General features: G+C 32.3%; 1 protein-coding gene across 5 annotated transcripts in view; it reads right to left on the bottom strand.

Moving 5' to 3' along the window:
• Positions 1-20,886, bottom strand: part of LOC120347448 (receptor-type tyrosine-protein phosphatase delta-like) — a 56,804-nt gene that overhangs the window by 19,250 nt on the left and 16,668 nt on the right. For 4 of the 5 annotated variants that reach the window (XM_078117712.1, XM_078117714.1, XM_078117716.1 and 1 more), the window contains 10 exons: positions 10,437-10,619; positions 6,809-6,919; positions 6,233-6,253; positions 4,029-4,154; positions 3,034-3,209; positions 2,483-2,646; positions 1,870-1,985; positions 1,241-1,387; positions 629-781; positions 80-240 (listed from right to left, as the gene is read on the bottom strand). In XM_078117712.1, coding sequence (XP_077973838.1) covers positions 80-240; positions 629-781; positions 1,241-1,387; positions 1,870-1,985; positions 2,483-2,646; positions 3,034-3,209; positions 4,029-4,154; positions 6,233-6,253; positions 6,809-6,919; positions 10,437-10,619 — 1,358 coding nt within the window. The remainder of the gene's footprint in view (positions 1-79; positions 241-628; positions 782-1,240; positions 1,388-1,869; positions 1,986-2,482; positions 2,647-3,033; positions 3,210-4,028; positions 4,155-6,232; positions 6,254-6,808; positions 6,920-10,436; positions 10,620-20,886) is intronic. The other variant, XM_078117713.1, reaches the window with a different exon arrangement.

Raw genomic sequence — 20,886 nt, 5'->3', positions numbered from 1 at the left:
TCACAAATTATGGGAGTATGGTCCGAAGAAAACTCAGGCAGAGTTGCTAAATCTTAAAATAATTCCAGCATTGTCTTACCTCACATCCATGTGCAGAACAATTATATGCCAGCAAGTAAGTAGTGATATCAGGCTGTGTATCACCGCCAGGTCCCTGGCCAACCTGCGGTCTTTCCCACTTCAACGTGATTCTGTCAGGAGATTCTGATTCACCTTCAATGTTACGAGGCTGGGGTGGAACTAGAGAAAGAATATAGGTATATACAACTGCAAATACAACTTCAATCTCAGAAATAACCTGACAGAAGGATTTAATTTGCAAGTGGAACATGTTATGAAATAGTTGAAGGCTTCAGCCCAAAAGAGCAAAACTTGAAGAATAGGTTTTGCAAAAATGAATTTTTAATTTTTTTTAAACATCTGTAATTTTTTATTGGAATACTTTTGAATATATTACTTCAAACTGTGATTAAAAAACACCAGTATCTTAGTATTATTTTTGAATAAAAATTTTGTGAAAACTCTAAATTCACAATTTTTCCTTGAAACCCTTGGAATGTGAAATGAATATGAAATATACTACGAGTTGAAAACGACTTGAAGGTAGTAGTTATAGTGACTGTCTTACCTCCTTTCGTTGTTTTAACTGTGATTCTTTTCGTCAGCGGACCTTCGCCTTGGTAATTGACAGCAGAGACACAAATGGTATATGTAGTATCGGTAACTAATCCATGAATAACTGTTCCTCGTTCATTACCTGCTGCTTCGTTTTCCATCCATTCTGAAGGTTTCAATTAAAAAAATTTTCAAGGATGGCAAAGTGATGAAAAAGTAGTAAATTCTTGATATGGACCCAAAATTTGTTGATAATTTTGAAATAAGCCAAAATTTAGGATGCTTAATAAGATTTTTCAAAGTATTGAATATTAGAGTTAAAATTTCATAAAGAATCCAGCAACTTAGGCCATAGCATAATCTACATTATAAATGTGTACACATTGTGAAATTAACAAACAAAACACAAACATTCTAACTGGCAAAACCAACACTGAACCCCAAAATCTAGAACATTTTTTAAAGTTTCAAAGTAAGGAAAATTGATTTCTAATAAATAGAAAGATCAAGAAATAAAATTTGATATTTTTTAAGTTTAATTCATAAAATTACTCCACGAAAATTAAGGCCACAGAATTATCTATATATAGAATGAGCATATGAAATGTACGGATAAAACACAAACCTTCCAAAGGTAAAGTAACATCACTGGTATGATAGATACGATAAGCAGATATTGCACCATTTGGTTCTAGTGGAGGCTCCCAAACTACTACAATGGAACTGACACTTTGCAGATAGGCATTGATTGACTCAGGTGGACTGGTGGGTTCTGGAAAAAGAAAGGGTAATTTCTTTAAATAGGTACAAAAATATATACTTTTGAATACAAAATTGTTCTGGAAATAATGCATGGACTTGATAGCACAGTTCATCATCAGAAACGACTTAATCATAGTTGAAATTGAATATGAGTGACCATAAACTCATCACACAAGATAGGTTCAAATTCATATTTTTGTATACATGGCGTTTTAAACATTGTTCTGAAGAAGGCTCTGTACATCAAGGTGCCACTTTTTTTGAAAAAAAAAGCCATTTTTTTCAGTTCAACAATGCCTGTACAATTTAATAGAAATTCATCGAGGTCTTGGGCATGGACACTAAACTCAGACTAACCCGCAAAGCCAATATGGTGAGGCCTAAACCATTAGGCCATCGATTCACAAAATAAATTTTGTTGCGAAAATAAAGCATTCTATAGATCAAAAGCCTTTCAATAGAATTATAACGACTTGATGGCTCAAGACCTACCTTTCTCAGCAGTCTGTATAGAAAGAGCTTCACATTTCTGTCCTTCACCCAAATCATTGGTTCCTGATACACGAACTTCGTACCAAGTATATGGTTTCAAGTCAACCAGAAGGTACCTGTGATGTTTTAATAAGAATATTATAAGCATGAGATTAGTAAGATGAAAAGTCGAGAATTTACTTGGAATGCACTAAGCTTAGATTTCTTTCTTCTATGTGCGAAATATTGCACAATACTTATCTGGGATATATTTTCAAGTTTATTCTGACTGATCTTTCATTCAGATCAATGTTGCTTTCACAATTTATCCAGTTTAGTATACACATTCAACATTAAAAATATATTTAAATTCTCCACCAGTTGCACTTGGAGATCTTATTTACTGCTATTTATATCTATTTTTGACTGGTACCAATTATAAAAATGTTCTCAAATATTTGAAAATACTTATTTATTGAATTCCATTCAAACTACCAGTATATCTCACATAACATACAATATTTAATGCCGAAATCTCTCTAAGCCTCTTACTAATTGTATATAACACAAATCGTAAAGTTAGCTTGTCTCACTTTCGGACAAATTTCATAAAAATTGGAAAAATTTCACTCGCCTAGTTGATCCAACTCCATCTACAATAAAATAAGGTTGATCTGGTTTTGATTGTTCTTTATAATAAACAGTATAAGATGTGACAGGATCAGAACTTCCTTTTTTCCACGATATAAGAGCTGTACTTGTGGTTGGAACGTCAGCTTGTTCAAGGGCAATAGGTGGCTGAAAATATATATAAATGTATTTCAATGATTGAATATATTATTCAGAGTTCTTTATCAATAAGCTATTAGCAGGCTATCCGTTAGGCACACATTATATTTATAGTGGCGAAGGGGATCTCTATCTGTTGGGGTAAATTTAGCTAAATTTATAAAAAAAAATGTGTGGGTAAACGTGGGGTAGACGAGAAAATAATTATAACCTCTGGCCTAATGTATAAGTAAGCATCAATTTTTATTCTTAAAATCACAACAAAGTATGATAAATAATGTTGAAAGAGAAGATCTGGTAGATCTACCTTTTTTAAGAAGCCTAATTCAGTGAATCCCCGTCAAGAAAAAAGTCAGCAATCAGCAATCATTGAATATTGCAAATCAGTTCTCTTACCTTAGGAAAAGATCGAACACGAATAAATGTTGTAAATTTGATTGTATCAATCGAGGAAGTCCCAACACAAGTATAATTTGCTGATTCTCTGACATTTTTCAACTGCAGAACTAACTTCCCAACTGCTTCTGATGGTCCATCTTCCGGTACAACATCAACTGGACCATTCTTTGTCTCTGTAATAAAAGATAACGAAGTCTATCAGCCTCCATAGATTAAATCACTGCATAGTTGCTACGTAGCTTGTTTACACTACTCAAGCTATAACAGATTCATTACTTGCAAAATCAAAAGATTTTGTTTTTTGTGTCCAAATAGATTTTAATTTTTATTGGATATTTTACTTTTAATGGAAAAGCATTCAATTTTTATTGGATATTTATACTTTTAATGGAAGAGCATTCGTATAGTCAAGCATATTGATCTTAGATGACTCAAGCATCAAGACTTTATATGAAAAAAGCAGAGTTATTCCTCTTTTATACAATATAAATGCTAAATTTTTCAAATTCAGAAATACCTTTTTACTATGTATAAAAAAAATTGCAACTAGAACGACTATACAGCATAGTATTTCAGATGATGCTCACACAAAATGAATTCTATATTAGTATAATTTGTTGCATATACCAATGTCAGAAATCCATTCTTTTTCAAGTCATTTGCACTTTTAAATATTTCAGTGGTGTATTATTCGAAACTCGTAGAGGCAAATTTAATAGGATGCTGATGAATACTAAGTGTAAATGTATTTATTATAATTCAATTTTGTGATGCCAGACACGCCCACTGTTGTTATATAACACTAAACATAAAAGAGTTATAAGCATCAATAATATTGTCTAAAGATGAAAATTTTATTGTTTGCGGTATATTAATATAATCAAAGTTTCAGAAGTGTCAAAGATAATTCATGTATCAACATGTTCTTTTGTGTTGCATTCAATATAATTAAATCATAACAAGGCATCAAACCATAATATAAATAAACAAACCTTTCTGCCACTTTACTTTTGGCATTGGTCCACCAACGGCCACACAAGTAACATTGACACCTTGCCCGACTGGTACGTCATATTGACGATATGGGGAGATGGAAAACTTTGGTGGGAAGGAACGCTCTGAAAATTTTTCAAAAGGTTTACGATTTTTGGCAATATAATAATTATTAAAAAAGCGTTCAAAATGTTTATCATCAATAAATAAAATTTGGATTGAAAAAAAGTGAATTTTTAATAAAATTACTTTTTTTTCAAGAACTTGAAACTTTTCCAAAACAAATAAAATTTGCTCAAAATTTAATTTCATCTGAAAATTTGTACAAAGGAGATCAGACAGGTATTTAATTTGAATTGAATTTGGCAGCAGAAATCCTTAATTTGAAATAAACTAAAAATAAAATTAAAATGAAGCCAGGTGCAAAACCAAAATTTTAATTTTATCCAAAAAATAAAAAATGATTTGAACCTTGATATTCCATTATATATTATAAAAAGATCAGTAAATTAACTGCCTTTTTCCTGTAGCTTATATTAGACGCATACATTTGACTGTGTGACATGATAATGTTCTTCCTATAGCATTTACTGTACTATAAAATAAGTCCTGTTCTTGGACAAAAAACATAAAAATAATATGTGTTCGTTCCTTTGAATTGAGTATGCTAGAGTAATTATAACATGGTGGAACTGTCACTAAATCATTCAATAATATATCAGACACATGGTGGGACATACATAACTCAAATACAAACTATTTATCGTCCATATAAAAATACTAATAGCAGGTGTTATAACATTTGTAGTTCATAACACGGCCACCTATCATAATATTGGTATTAGGTAGACAATAAACATATTGAAATACCATGATATATAAACTGGCCTGTAATTGAATGATTTAAATACTATATACTCAGTGCGTACAATGTATGAATTTGTGAAAGTGGACTGACCAACATCTATCATCGAATCTAGACTGATTAGACAGGAATCATTTATCAGAATTTAATAACAAGTTATTAACAGTTTAGTGAAAATAAGATTTATTGTTTTGGATAAAAATGCTCCAGTATAAGGTTATGTTTAAATTCAATTTTTCATAAAAATCAAATTTTGACTTATTAAGACATTATCAGAATGATATAACCATATGAAAAAGGGCACATTTTCAGTAGTTCTCAAAAAAAAAAATTTGAATCGGTAAAGAGTTTTCCAAAATTAATGCTAAAAATTTCTCGCATTGCCATGTTAAGGCATAGGAACAAACTGGATAATTCGTACCATTGTCGAATAAGTTGTATAAATAGCGTAATCAGTCATGATTTGATGATAAGAAAAGACAAAATACAGAATAATTGCTGACTACTTTGCTCAATAAGCCACTAGCCAGACTTGTGCAAGATCATTCAAATACAGCTGTCTAAAGATCAACTTTCCTTAGGTATACTTGATCATACACGGCCATTGATGACTTACGACCTCCGAATATGATCAAATAAACCCTGCGATTGTTTTTAATAAGGAATAATTGATGACAAAGATTTTGAATGATGGAGCCAATATTTACTTTGAATACAATTCAAGGCATTCATAATATTTATATAAATGAAGAAAAACACTTGGAATCATGATGAACCGCTCATGACAACTAGAAGAAATATAACCTATATTATGAAACTGCTTCAAGTAACATTGTTTATACAGTTTCAAATATCACCAGGTAGATCAACAAATGTCTATTTAAACTTCTACTGAACCATAATGGTCTGTATAAACTCAACCACAGCCGGCAAAATAGGGTCGGAAACCATTGCAAGGAAAAGATGAAGAATAAATTAACTGTTAGTTCCCATGACCATAAGTAGTGATTTACTAACTAAAATTATACCTTACATAATTGGTGAACAATTATCACTTACCGCTTTACGTTTGATGAAAAAAATATTCTTATACTCAATTTCATTACTTTTAAATTCATAATTATCAAACAAATTTTATTAACTAAAATATAATAAACAAGTCTAGAACAAAAATAAAATAAGTTATTTATCTAAAAATATATAAATGAATTTAACTTGAAACATAACAAAAAATGTCCATGAATTTCTTCCATGGTCTCACAACATAATTTAAAGAAAAACAATAAACATCATGCAATAATTGATGAAGCAGTTTGATACATTGCTTCATTAACTTACTTGTAGTAGGATGTGGGCGATCTTAGGCACCGTAAAAATAAAGAAAAAGTAAGCAAGTGAACGGTAGACTTAAGATATATATATATATCCAAGTTTAGAGTTTCTATACGATAAATAAAGTCAGAAAGCATAGTTGTGTAAGTTAGATAATAGCAATGCCAGTGTCGCCAAATTTTGCATCATTTGAGATCTTGATCATAAAGGCTAAACTCATGAATCATGATTGAATCAATCGAATAAAAGTTTCATCAGTTATAGCAGTTTTGAAACCTAACCTGAACCTAGTAAACTTTAATTCTATTTGTTTTGTATGATTTACTCAAGGTCGTAATTGTAACAACAGAATATAATTTTCAAGAGAAAGTTGAAAAAAGTTCTTTTTAAAAAATGCTTTGAGGTAATTTTTTGCAAATACTAATTGGTCTTTGCGTCAAAATTGTTTTATAACTTCAAAAACACATCAAGCAAATTTTGAATTTTCGAAGTTACTTTTCATAATAATAATATGAAGTTGAAGATAAGAAAGAATCACTTGAGTTGTAAATATGGACAAATAATTATGTATAAAATCCTCACCTCGCACATACAAAGTAGCAGGTTTGGAAATTGATACTCCATGACTGTTTTCTGCAGCACAATGATATTTGCCATGATCAGTGTAATTACACTCTCTTATGTTGATTGTTCCTGTTGTAAATTAAAAATAAAAATAATAAATATTATAAATAACAACATAATTGCAGTAAATAAAGTATAATACGTTTTAGCAATACTGTGAAAGTAAGGTAAAAGTCAAAATGCCCAAGTGCGTAAGGTCAAGTGCGTCGGAAAATTTGAGACGGAGACTATAAAATTTTTTATCATCAAAAACAAAATTCTATGTGGCATTTATTCACGGATAACATCACATGAAAAGACATGTTGGCTTCAACAAAGACAACCTTCTTTCAACAACTTGGGTGAGCTATCAATTGTCATGGGAAAGGCCTTTATCAATGGCCCAAATCTTTTGTAGCAAGTCGATGAAGGGAATTAGACCACAAAAAGGTCTTTATTAAAGCTGTAATACTGTTGACAATTTCACAAATGACAGTTTTGTTTTTACATAGTTCAGATCCATTGAATACGAAAGCTGAACTTAGTAAAAAGCCAATTTATGATCATTGTTAAATTGCAACCAATAAATCCATTTTTTAAACAATTTTTGAACAATTCATATTTGCTGAACTTTTGGAATGTGTTGAAAAAAATATAATACAATACAATAACATTTAAAATAGTTTTAACAACGCGAAAACAACACAATGGGAAATGTTCATGATATAATAATCCTGAAATTCACGAAAATTTGAAAATACGTAGTAACCGAAAAAATGTCATTTGGATGTAATGGTATATGAATGCAGAACTTATGAAGTGGAAATCAAATTGAAGCATTGAAATATAAATGAAAAGAATGCTTGAGAGGGATTCACATATGAAGATTGCATCACTAAGTATTTTTATTCACAAGGTTTGATAGTTGAATTTAAAATAAAAGCTATAGTTTTTACAGAAATAAATCTTTGTTCTTTGTTATTTTATGGTAACATGATAAAACCAATAATTGCATCAAGTCATATTTCACAGATTTCCATTTTTAGTTGACTTTAAATTCACCTTAAAATAAATCAAAGATTTCCAAAAAAACATTATTGAACAATTTTCCTATTTTAATTTTTCCAACAGTTCACGACTGCTTGAACACTAACAGCATTAAAAGACATGGAGATAGATATAATAGGATTTTTTCTGCTGCACTGGGATTTGAATACTGTAAATCTAATTCATCAAAGAAATGCAAACGAATGCGAGTGGGAAAAGAGGTTAAAGTTGTCTAGCCATATTGATTATCTATACATGGTATACAAGATCTGAATCAATTTTTTTTGCAGTGTTCGAAAATGCAGAAATTCTTGTAAAGATTACAAACTACCGTGTTTCCCCAAAAATGAAACTGGGTCTTATTTCAATTTTCTTTCAAAAGACAACACTAGGGTTTATTTTTACGTCTTTTATTTCCATTTATCAAAAACAAAGATTTTCAAATATATAAAATATGAAAACCGACCGACTTATAACACGTTTAACGTTTTTATTACAAATAACTGCTAAACATAGATTATTACTGTAATCATTCAAAGCGTGTTGAAGCGATTTCTTGCTATCAAGTAGGTAAAAATAAAATTGTGCTATCGACTTGGTCTCATTTTAAAGGGAGGGCTGTTATTAAAATCATTTTTGAAGTTCAGGTTAGGTCTTATTTTCGCAGAAACATGATATCTTTTTTTTATAATTACCGATTCCAGGAAATATAGATTGTCCTGTGATAAATAATTTCAATTTTTCTAAATCTATAATGTGCTTGTATAAAATATATTATTATCTTCAAGTGATAAAATTAGATAAAGAAACACTCATCCACACATTATTATTTGTCAAATGCTAAGTCACAAAGTTAACTAACTTAAAATAAACTACAGGCTGGAACTGCAAGAAAGTTGAAAATGGTGGATAATAATAGCATTGATGATAAAACTGAATGATATCATTGACAAGATTGATAATCATCACAAAATGTAGATGGATCATAGATGGGATTGAACATGGAAAATGGTTTGGCTGAAAATTTCATTTAACAATGGTATGAATCGTCGGATCGACAGTGTTTGAAAATGTTTCAATGTCATGATATGTTCACGAGAATGTTTCAATTCAAACAATGCCTGAAGATTGAAATGATTTTGTATATTTGCCTTACCAGTTGCATTAACTACAATGATTTTGTCAGAACCTACATTATTGAACAAAATTCAAGTATTAAGATCATAAATACATTTTTAAAATACCTTACAAATACATGAGAAATGACTATATCATAAATATCATACATTATACAAATTAATAATACTATAGCCAACAGAATTTTTTTTTTCAAAATAATTTATTACTCAGTAATTTTGAAACATAACATTTAGTTATCTCTGTTATTTAAATTTAAATTGTTTATTTTATTTTATTTCTATAGGTTGTTTGCAAAATAATTAACTTCCTAAAATACGAAAATGAAATGGAATGAAGGTTTGAAGTGATTATCTTACCAGAACGTTGTAATCCAACAACTGTATTGGAAAGATTGTTAAATTTCAGTTAGTTGATAAATAAGGTAAAATGACCAAACTAAAATGGTAGATAAACTTAGATTAAAACGAAGTTTCGGTTAGTTTCTAAGTAGGATATAAATGAACAAACTAGAATGATAGAAGATCTTTGGATAAAATGGATCTTAAGATTATGAAATTACAGTACTCTAAAAATCGAAAAAAAATGAAATATCAGTGTATTGTAGATTACTTTGTCTACACTTCGTGCAGATGCATGACAAAATTAAATTTGTCAAAAATGCAATCATTTGAGAAATATACATATGTGTATATCTCAATTCTGAATAGTCAATTGTAGATCAGTAACCTTCAGCCATGATAATAATTCAAAATCGCAGTGACACACACACACTGGTGCCAGGAGATTTGGGCAAGTATTGACTTGATCATTTTCAAATTAGTTTAGCACACAAAGTTTCAAGTATCATTGATAAATTGAGTTTTAAACTAATTAAGTTTTGAGTGTGTAAACAAAGAATTACCACATAAGAATATTAGATATTACATCACTGAGTGCATTGGTTTATAGAAAGCAAAATCAAATATCCATGTCAAGTAATAAGTGCAAAGCAAACAGTGGAGAAATTGGCCAAGTCGACTTAGGAAATAGCGGTAGATTGCATTTGTTTACATTATTATGGAGTTTTGCTTAATCTTTTTTGAAATAGGTTTTAAATACAAGGCACACAATCAGAGGTCAGGATTGGACTGATAGAGAACACTGACCTACACCAGATAGCAATTAATTAATAGATTAACAGATTTTGTACACGCACTAAAAATGCAGGTTTTGACTGTTTCTAAGAACGCCAACATTATGGCCCCTTCACAGATCTCAGTGGTCAAACGCCCAAAATAACAAATTTTTAACTATTCTGAATTATTCCTGAAATGAAGAAGTTGCTATATAGAATATAAGTATAACCAATATAATATGTATTTGAATAATCAATTCATTCCGGACACCCCTAGCAATAACACACAAATTTGTATTCAGTTACCTGTCGGTGTTAGTGATACATGTTTTCCATCAATGGGTAATCTTTTGAAGTCCTTGTACCAATAAATTGTTGGTGGAGGGGTGCCAGTAGCTGAGCATATCAGAGCTGCATCTTCTCCTTTTGCCACTGATCTTATTGATGGTGGAATTGAAATAAACGGAAATCCTCTTGGTTTTCTTTCATCTGTAATAAAAGTAAATATATAGTTTTTAAAAATGATAGAATGAATATTTGCAGCAGACAAATTAAAGTGAACTCAACAATTTTTTTCACATAACAAATCATTCCAATGAAGTATAATTATTTATCAATACAACAAAATGTGTTTCTTGTGATAATTAAAATTATTTATTATTCAACCATTTAATTTACTTATAAACCCGAAAATCATGAAAATTCATTTCCTATCCCACTTGAAATAAATGGCAAAATTGTAGGGTTTAATTGAAAATGGCTATAGGAGAATAGGCATTATGAATTGGTAAACAATTTAAAACTAAGGATGAATATATTCGAAAAGGTAATAAACTAAAAGACTTGTGATTGTAGATTACTTATTATGGTTAATTTTTGTCTGCCAAATTTTTTTTCAATCATCTATTTATCTTCAAGGTTTCAGTTTTATTTGATGAATTTCAGGTCTTTCACCCAAAATGGAAAAACTTGAAGAAAGCTGTTTTGAGAATGTGAAAAATATTTAGGAATTTTTAGACTTCAATTACTTTCATAATCAAAAACTTTGTTGAATATTGCTTTAAACAGCAATTGGTACTCCTGAAGTATGTGCACCTAGATGTCGCATAACCTGAGCCCTAACCTGGTACACAACCTGCGTTCAGGTTGTGCGCCATCTTGGTGCACATACTTCAGGAGGTCCCAGCAATTAGAATACCAGAATAAAACAAACCAAATTTCTTTGTAATATTTTCGAGTAAAATTTTGTGAAATTTTGACATTTTTTTTTGCCGTGAAACCCTCAGTAAGTAATGTATACAACCAACAATAACAACCATAAATTATCCTCATGACCATACATACATAAGTCCCTTTACAATCTCAATTTTGTTATGAAGTCAGTTCTCAATATATTTTAGCCAGGTTTGTTGTTTTCTAATTAGTAACTGTTCAAGTATTTTTACTTTATTTAATAAATCTGTGAGTGCCAAAACAATATATGGTATCGATAAAATCTCTCTGCAATTTTAAAGAATTTTAAGACTTTATGAGAACCCTATATATATATAACAAGTGAATGAAGATTGTGATCTACAGGTTAAACAAATTTCAAATCTCCCACTGGGCTGCAGACCAAGTTGTATCATGAGACAAATGACGTTGTTCATTACAAATGACGGTAACCGTTTACATGATTGAATGGTTGCCCAGTCAACCAAGGTCAAGAACTTTAACACTTTTCGTGTTCCTCATGTCGAAACTTTCAAAGTGCCTTTAATCAAAAGAATCCTGAGGGAAGAAAACGGCACAAATGGAGCCAAAGTGTTGTTAATATGATTTGCGTCCCAGGGTGCCAAATTTAAAGGCAAAAATAAGCGTAACCAAGGGCATCCGCTGGGCAACAGTAAGTTTACTTTTAGAAATATAAGTGTATTCAGTAAAACTTGTGACTAGCGGATCTGCACATGTGTGAATAAATATGCACAAGTCTGTGAAATAAAATGAGTACCGCGAAAATACTGTTATTTTTACGATATTTTCTAAAAGTGTGGAATGGCGCCTTGACATGCTGGGTAACGACGCCCATACATTATTCAATAGACTGAAATTTAGCCTATTTACCATGCATTGAACTACGATAATTTCAACATATTTGTACGGGCCAAGCAAGTAATCAGAAATCCAGAGTACAACTTTTTGGCAGTAGTTCACAATAGGGCGACCCTCTGACTAAAATAAGACGTTTTGTCGCCATGTTCACGACCGTTCGTTATAATTAGATATTCGCACAACTTCTGGGAATTCGTGTTTCTAGTGTAACGGAACTCAAATTGATTTGTCAGGGGTAATGCAATTTAACAACGGAGCGACAGTTGGAAAGAGATATGAAGAACACTGCATTAGGCATAGCGATGTACCAAAGTAATTTCAAACAATAAAAAACAAAAATCGACTTAAAAAACGCCACAATTACCACATGACAATTAGTAAGTCAAACGTCATAACCACAAAAACCTCAATGGTTAAAAAGTTCATTTCTTAACCGCAATGAATGTGCACTTATGCTCTAACATTGCACCCATCCCATGGGGCTCAGTTAACTATATTTGTGTAACAATAGACGCAAGTTGATTGCTCGAGAAAGAGACTATTCATGATTGGTCCAATGATAAATCGATTATTCGTCATAATGAGACGTGTAATACAATCATAATATATTGCTTTATTAATTAGAATCGGATGTATTCGAAATGGCGTCGTAGTCCCTAAAGAATTATCGTAGTACGTCAGTTTCTGTGTTTTAAACGAGGGAATATAAAGAATATAATATATAATGAACGAACTACGTAATGTATCAATTACATATGCTTCCAATGAAGTTGTCTGAAAATTTCAAAACGGCTATCAGCGTGATTATCGGCTATCTTGTTCGTTATTTACAAAAGATCCTTTCTTACAATATATTTATTTCGTTTGAAAAATGAAAAAAAAAACGAAATTCCATACAATTTATACCAAATTATAACTTCTTAATCTTCGAAAGCTATAACTCTCAAGCGAAATCCATTGGCAGCTCGGAGGTAAATTGTAGTTCATGTTTCCGGTAGGTTGACCGCAAAAGCGGGAGTTGGTATATGTGTTTTGCCCACAGTGTTTGGCCATAGATCGTTATCAGCAAACGAGTATTTTTTGAATTACGTTTACTATATTTGTGTGTATTGTTTCAACAAAAATAATTTTGTCGATTATGGAAAAATAAAAATGTTTAGGTTCAACCGTGTGCGCACAAAAACGGTTTGAAAAATTGATCTCACTAGACTAGATTTACCTAGAAAATCGATCAATCAGAAAATTTAGAAAAGAATTTGTTTCGTAAATTGAGGGGTATAAGGTGATGACGTCACTGGAATAGTTTCCCATCATGTTTGACAATACAAATTCCATCTGGATTAAGACGGGGTGACGAGTAAGTCAAATGTGGATGAATGGGAAACGTCTAGGACAGGAAAGAGCACTTAAAGCGCAAGACAAAACACCGCATCAGTAAACTTTAGATCCGAAACATTATTCCGAGAAACCACTGTAACATAAATATGAACTGCTAACGAAGAATAGTTTTTATCAAATTCGCGAACTATTGAATTGAAGACCTATCAAAATTGGATGCCTACAGACTTGAATATTGTCACTGGCAACTTTGTATAAACGCTGCTATAAATGATGAATTTATACATAAACATGAATTCAAATCGAAAATGCGTGGCGTTTATTCTGATAAATCGTGTCATATCAAGGTTTTTAAACCACATTCTGCAGATCCTAAGTGAAAATCGACTAAGCGAAATATCGGTTGAAATCACAATATTTAGGAACACAACATGATCAACTATTGTGTCGGGAAAATATATAATTGTGCTAAATTTCATATCATCGACACACTTGCGATAAGAAGATATTGACCTACACGTTACATTTTAATCTCTTATTGAGACATTAAAATGGCGACAGTGATTCATCGATGTCTACTATTGAAATGAGCAATATTTTGAAGCCTCATTAGAAGTATGCAGAAATATATTTTTTCACCTGGTTCTTACATATGCAAAACCTTTATTTTTTTGATAGGTTAGCCATAAGCAAGATTCGAATACTGGACACGCAGAGAATTTTGACAAAATTTACAGGACTGTAAAAGTCTATCGGCTATTATGTATCATTGAAACTTTGTATAAATCGTCGCGACCGCAGAACAGACGATGCGTCGATGACTAATATCATTATTGAATTAATCCACGAAAGAGGACAATGCTGTCGTCCGTCGGTCTTCGTGTTTGTCGTAAACATCAATCTTTTCCTTCGACCAATTACATTTTTTTTATAATCCCACGTTAGTTTAGAGAGAATATGTGAGTGATGACGTCATAGCCGTCGGACGACATCAAAATCAATAGAAGTTTTTGAATAAACAACTAAAGATGGTAGCCTGCATTTGATAAACGCTTCACCATTAATTGGTTGCCTATAAGCTCCGAAATTACAGAAATATTGCAGAATCGACAAACTCATAGTAAATTCAATATTATTTATAGAATAAATACATACGATGCATGGCTTTAGTAATAGTTTAAATCGCTAGTTCATAATCTTGCATATACGGTAATTTTGGAGGTGTTTGATCTGCGATGCCATGAATTAAGTCACTTGCTTTCTGCTGTAATTCCAAATATTTATTACATGGGTTGTCGTAGTAAAACTATTTTAAACAATCTATTACTCCGAATGAATTATAGATATTTCTGGAGTCATATTTATTGTATATTGAACGGTTTCCGAAATCAAAATACTGGTAGAAAAACGACCGACACAAAGGCCAATAGTGTAGCCAGCATCTAAATTTGCATGACCTCGCTTTGTTAAAGCTTGTATAATGTCTTTTGTTGTTTGACATTCAGCCATCTGGACCAATTTCCTTGTTTATGTTTTGAGTTTAAACTTTATACGTTTTAGATGTGTCCAAATCAAAACATTTAAGAACAAACAAGCGGATTTGTTCCGAAAATTTGATAGCCCGAACTACGCTGATTCGTGGTGTACAGCAGGGGTGCTGATTTGGTCCTAGATTATATCCAGTAAAATATCAAGTCGAATACAAACTTTTATGGAAGCGATGTAAATGTTGAAAACACCTTTTCCGTGAATTCAGTCAAGCCTGGGAATTTATCAATTAGAATGAAAATTCAAAAATAAAATACGTTCCAGTCCGTTGGAAATGTGTGAATTCAAGTGCAACGGTGTTTCATTTAGCTTCAAACGTGTTTACACGGGAATCACTCACGCGAATCCGTGATGTAATAAACTATTTTGTGACAGGAAGACAGCCCGTATGACGTATACGATATTAACAATAACATAGACGTAGGAATCGGACAACTGCTGTAATTTTGCAGTTCAAGACTAGGTAAAAATAATAAAAAAACCGCATGATTTTGACAGATCATACGACACAAACAAATTTTATTTTTCTGGGTTCGGTTACTGGTAGGCTGACAAACTCTGGGCCATAGGCTTTGGGTTATAGACCAGACTCTGATAACTAACAACTCTCTTTTTACTACAGTTGAGTGATCGAGACCTCGTCTTGAGAAAACTTAAGAAATGTCGCGATCCGTATGAAGTAGGCGTATTGAGCTAACACAACTTGTTTCCATATTAGGCAATTTCTGCCCCGGGAACCATCTATTGCCACAAAATCACTTATTGTTATGACTCGCTCCGAGAGTGGGGTTTCTCGGTGAGCAAATAAAAGAATGTACGTAAAAAGGTAATGATTCATGCTAGACTTTACTTGAAATGTAGCATTTTCAGGTACTCTACGACAACGAAACGCATTTCAAAATTTCAAAAAAATGGAAGAAATGTTTGGTTATAAATAAAGCTGCAATTATATTAATAAATATAACGATATTTGCGACAGAGTAGCACAATAAAACCAATGCACCAGCCTGTGCCCTTGTATGAAGAACATACTTTCACACGAAAACCTTATAGTACACCTATTTTCATGTATCGTATCTTATTCCTATCTTCACCTATTCGTGTACTTGTATAAGCAAGGTCATGTCGCTTCGACCTTGGTTGGTAAGATTGGCGCCAGGGACTAGAGACGGTTGATAATTCTGATGGAGAGTACTTGTCGTTCACACCACAAGAAAGACCAAGAAAGTATACCCGTGCCATAAGTGGCAGAGGGATATGTAAAGCCCGCAGCATGATGATAGTAGCACTTTTGATCCATTAAGTATATTAGTGACTGAAACCATAGTCGTCGATCGCCAAAATAATATTCCTTTTACAAGATGCAAGTGAAGACACGAAGACGCGCCATTGCTTGTTAAGTATACAAATCAGTCAGTAATAAAACATGATTTTGGGATCAACAGTATATTGCAGGCGGAATCTTTCATCACGAGATTTTATTGAAATTTAATCATGTCGACAGAAAAAACAAATATATTACTAGAGGCTAGTGATTAAGAACTAACACTTGTTTTTGTTCTCCCTCGTACACAAGTCCCCGATGTGCGATCGTGCCATTGGCTATATTCTTCAATCTGCACAGGGACCAATTTTTAAATGTAGGTGTATCATATGCATGTACAAAAGTCTTTAAACTTAGCGTTCAGTGATCTATTCTAATGCGTATCATTCAAAGTATTTCTCGGCATTACTGCATAAAAATTCTGGAATTCTTTAAAAACAATCGTCGCAAAATAAGGCTATCGATTAATATCTCTTATTTATTTTGGGTGACAAAATGCTACAAAACATTTATAAATATTTTCAAGAATGCGTTTTGATCGAAAATTTAAGCTTATTTACGGTGTAAATAAAGCGACGATGGCGTCAACACACTTCCATTAACGAGACATGGGTTTTGAGAGTTTATAAAACTTTTGAGTTTTGTTTTTTTTAAATGTAAATATTATTTTACAAATGGTTCGGGGCTCGTGGAATAGGTTGTCTGAGGTGATATTGGCATTAGATAACCCGGTGGAAGAATTTTTATAGAATAAATTTAATCATCATTGAGTAGAAAAACGAAAGACCTCAAAATGAACCTTTTTCGTGTTTGCATATACCTAATTTACGTTCAAGTTTTGCCGGACAAAATTGTACGTCAAATATTGACCTATAGGCACGGTACATTTCACTTTCATGATAAATATGTAAGGCAATGCTTTGTTTGATGTGGGCCAAAGAAGGGCATGGCCCCTAGATGTTCCAAGCTTGGCATATACCTTGATACGAGATGGAACACATGCCTTACTAATTTACCAATTAAAAAAAACTAGGGAATTTCAACGTTTTTATCACGTAACCACAATACACAAATCTTTTAAAATACTCCAGTTCGAGTGAAAATTTCCCAGCCACCGCAAGAGTATTTATAAGATTAAACTACGTATGATTTGAAGTTGTTTGACGGTTTTTAATACTACCTAGTCATTTTTTTCAGACGAATCGACAGCTCAGACAGTAAGAAAGACTACCCAGGAAGCCTGCCTAAGTCTTCGAACGTGTTGAGTGATGTTCTTGATAGGTAATTTAGGAAATACTCGAACAGGAATTTCGAAATTTTGTGGCAAACTTATTCAAACTTTCCAAACATGGTATGAAATTATTGTGAAGACTTATTCCAGAACTTTTTTTTTTTTTCAAATTGTCAATTGTCAAATTGATGGATTATATCAAAAGGGTTCTTGGAATGTTTGACGAAATTGTTCCACTGCGCACACTTAATGGAAATAGAGCGCCTAATAAAAAAAAAGGCACAATTGATAATTTTCAATTTTTAACAAATTCCCAGAGAAATGTCACATTTGATATAATTTGAACAATTACAATTTGTGACTAAATTAGAATTAAATAAATAAGCATATTTATAAAAAAAAATTGTCATCAAATAAAAAGATTTTTATTTCTTGAAACAGGTGAAATGATATTAGTCACATCCTAAAACAAAGACATAAAAAATGGAACCAGGTGTTCCGACAGATTTAACCGTTTACTGTTTACGGATTAAGAAATATAGTTTATCGGTGAGTAATACCGGTATTTCGGTTAATGGTAAATTGAATCGATGTGACTGGATACATTCAACTCAATTAACGTTGACTTTTACTACTAAGTATGTTCATTGAGCTCAACTTGGTAAAAAGTAGGATATATGAAATTTGATATTTACCATGGAGTTCAATTCATACTATCGCAAAGCTATCGATATTGATGTTTAATAGAACGGTCTATAATAATTAGACCTTAATCTTTCAACAGGTATATAAATAGCAAACTAGCCAGCGGCATCAACAAAGAAATTGGTCAAAATTTTTTGAAAGGACGGTCAAAATTTTTTGAAAGGACGGTAAAAATGACGGCATGTCATCGTGATACCAAAAACAAAAGAAAATCGAAGTCATTTTTCATTTCATGGCGGAAATCTCTCTCAAGGATCTGGACATAACAGAAGGCACAGATGATCGTTTAAATGAGAATTTTTTCATCGCATAAATTCTTTCCGCGAATATTAAAACACAGGAAAATTTAACAATTTGTGTTTTGAGTCAGAGTTTTACCAGGAAATAGTTGGAATATTCCAAACTAAGAATTACAGATTAAAAACCTTTGTCGTTTTCACAATCCCAGTCTTTAAAATACCTTGTTTTCTTGTAAAATACATTTTACCATTACTTATTTTCTAACAGTACAAAAAGCATGACCGAGAGTTGAGATTTTGTGATTTTTGTTCCAATTCTCTAATAACAATCTCGTTCTGGTGAATGACAATCCTGTCCACGTATTTCCTGATGTTACTGGGGAACGTCGAGAGAGATAAATGGATGTAATGAAATCTATTAATTGAGCCATGAAATTGCAATGACCGACAAACGCTGGCGAAAGACAAAGGATCCCTAAGTATTGTTATAACTTAAATTTGTGGTACTCCCTAAGTATGTGGACCAATATGGCGGACAGCGGAACGTGGTATGTGTATCAGGTTAGAGTTAGGCCATAATTTTAATCCAATTTTTCTTATTTTAGTTCCATTACGAGTTCGGGGACTAGCCAAGTGACTCTCGTAATATTTGCACCTGAAATTATGGCCTAACCCTAATCTGGTACACATACTACGTTCCGGTGTCCGCCATCTTGGTTCACATACTTAGGTACAAAATTTGATCCGAACGAATACAAAATTCAAAATAATATCGTTCTATTCCTACACTATATACCCAGGGTGTACATACATCCCTACAAATCTTCTTAGTGTTGTAAGTACCATAATACAGGAAATAGGTAAAGTGGGTATAAGCATGTTATAATACCATCTCAATATCGCAACATTAGAAAAGATATAATATCCTCATGTTTCGTATTTTTTCCTACCCAAGCTGTTTACTTTTTCACGATATTTAGGGCAATTGGGCTTCCATACAACTTATCATGATTCTGGCATAAATGACTGGGACACGCCATTTTAAATGTTTAATAGCAGGTGATTAGAACTTTCATCGATTGCTGATTTCTTGGAAAAGACGATTTTTGGGACATTATTTTGGAAGGAATCAGTTGTTTTTCGTGGGAATATTTGACAACTTGGATTCCGCGTAACTTATACAGGAAATCATTGATCATAAACGAATTGAATTAAACAAGTTATTAAACAACAAGAACCAGAACTAGGATTTTTTACTAAAATGCCATGTTTTAGTTCACATAACTAAGAATTCGGCTTTAATGCACAATATTCAATACAATTGCTTCCCCATGATTCATCCAAACGTGTAATGTATATCTTATAGGCAGTATGTATTCCAACGAAATATCCGTTTTAGTGAAATTAAGAAAATTTTCCATCAAACAGGTTATAAACGCAGCAGCCAGCAACTAATGTCCCACTGCCTTTGCATTTGAGCCCGCACTTCAAAAATATAATATAGTAGCTTGCGATAGAGGGCGATCAACAAAACTCAACTCAACTTAGCAGAAACTACACATTGAAAAGATTAGACCAAGCTAGTAGTAAAGGCACTTGATGTTGCGGTTCCAATCCATATTTCTACTCCAAAAGCACATAAGGTAAATACAAACTTGTCTGCATACAACGACATTCTGTCGCCGCCATCAGACATCCTCAAGACGCCATCGAAGTTCATTGCCAAAGATATGAACTTGAGATACATTTGATAAATTACAGAAGCAGGGGTTGACAACCTTGTGACCCCACTAACAACATGTATTGCATCACGGTATGTCTACCGTAACATAGAACTAAGTCAACAAAACTGACATTTATAGTAAATCAAGTAAAATATCCATACGCAATGCGAAAACAACCATACCATGCGTAAATATAAAAGACAATAAGCAATTGGGTAGCGAAATTTGAGGCCACGCCTATATGCTACTGTCTATAACAAAATTTGGAAGCTTGATTCAATACGATAGAGGGGCTTGCCTTGACATTTTTATCTTTAGCAAATAACTAATTATGCATCGTCTAATCAGCAAATTTGTATTACTAAGAACGGCCATTGTTTGACAACAATAGATTTCAGAGTAAGTATTTGGTTGCCAAAATGTGTTGAAAGTTGCAGAATAGAAAATACTCAATTAATAATTTCAATACCGGATTCTATAAGGTGGTCCATTTCACGACAAAATGATTTTTCTCGGCAGTAAATACCAAAAGAGCCCATAAAACATTGGCGTAACT

This window comes from Styela clava, chromosome 11, assembly GCF_964204865.1.
Source record: "Styela clava chromosome 11, kaStyClav1.hap1.2, whole genome shotgun sequence".
Taxonomy (NCBI): domain Eukaryota; kingdom Metazoa; phylum Chordata; class Ascidiacea; order Stolidobranchia; family Styelidae; genus Styela; species Styela clava.
Note: the sequence above shows the minus strand (reverse complement) of the source record. Positions and strands in the feature narration are given on the sequence as shown.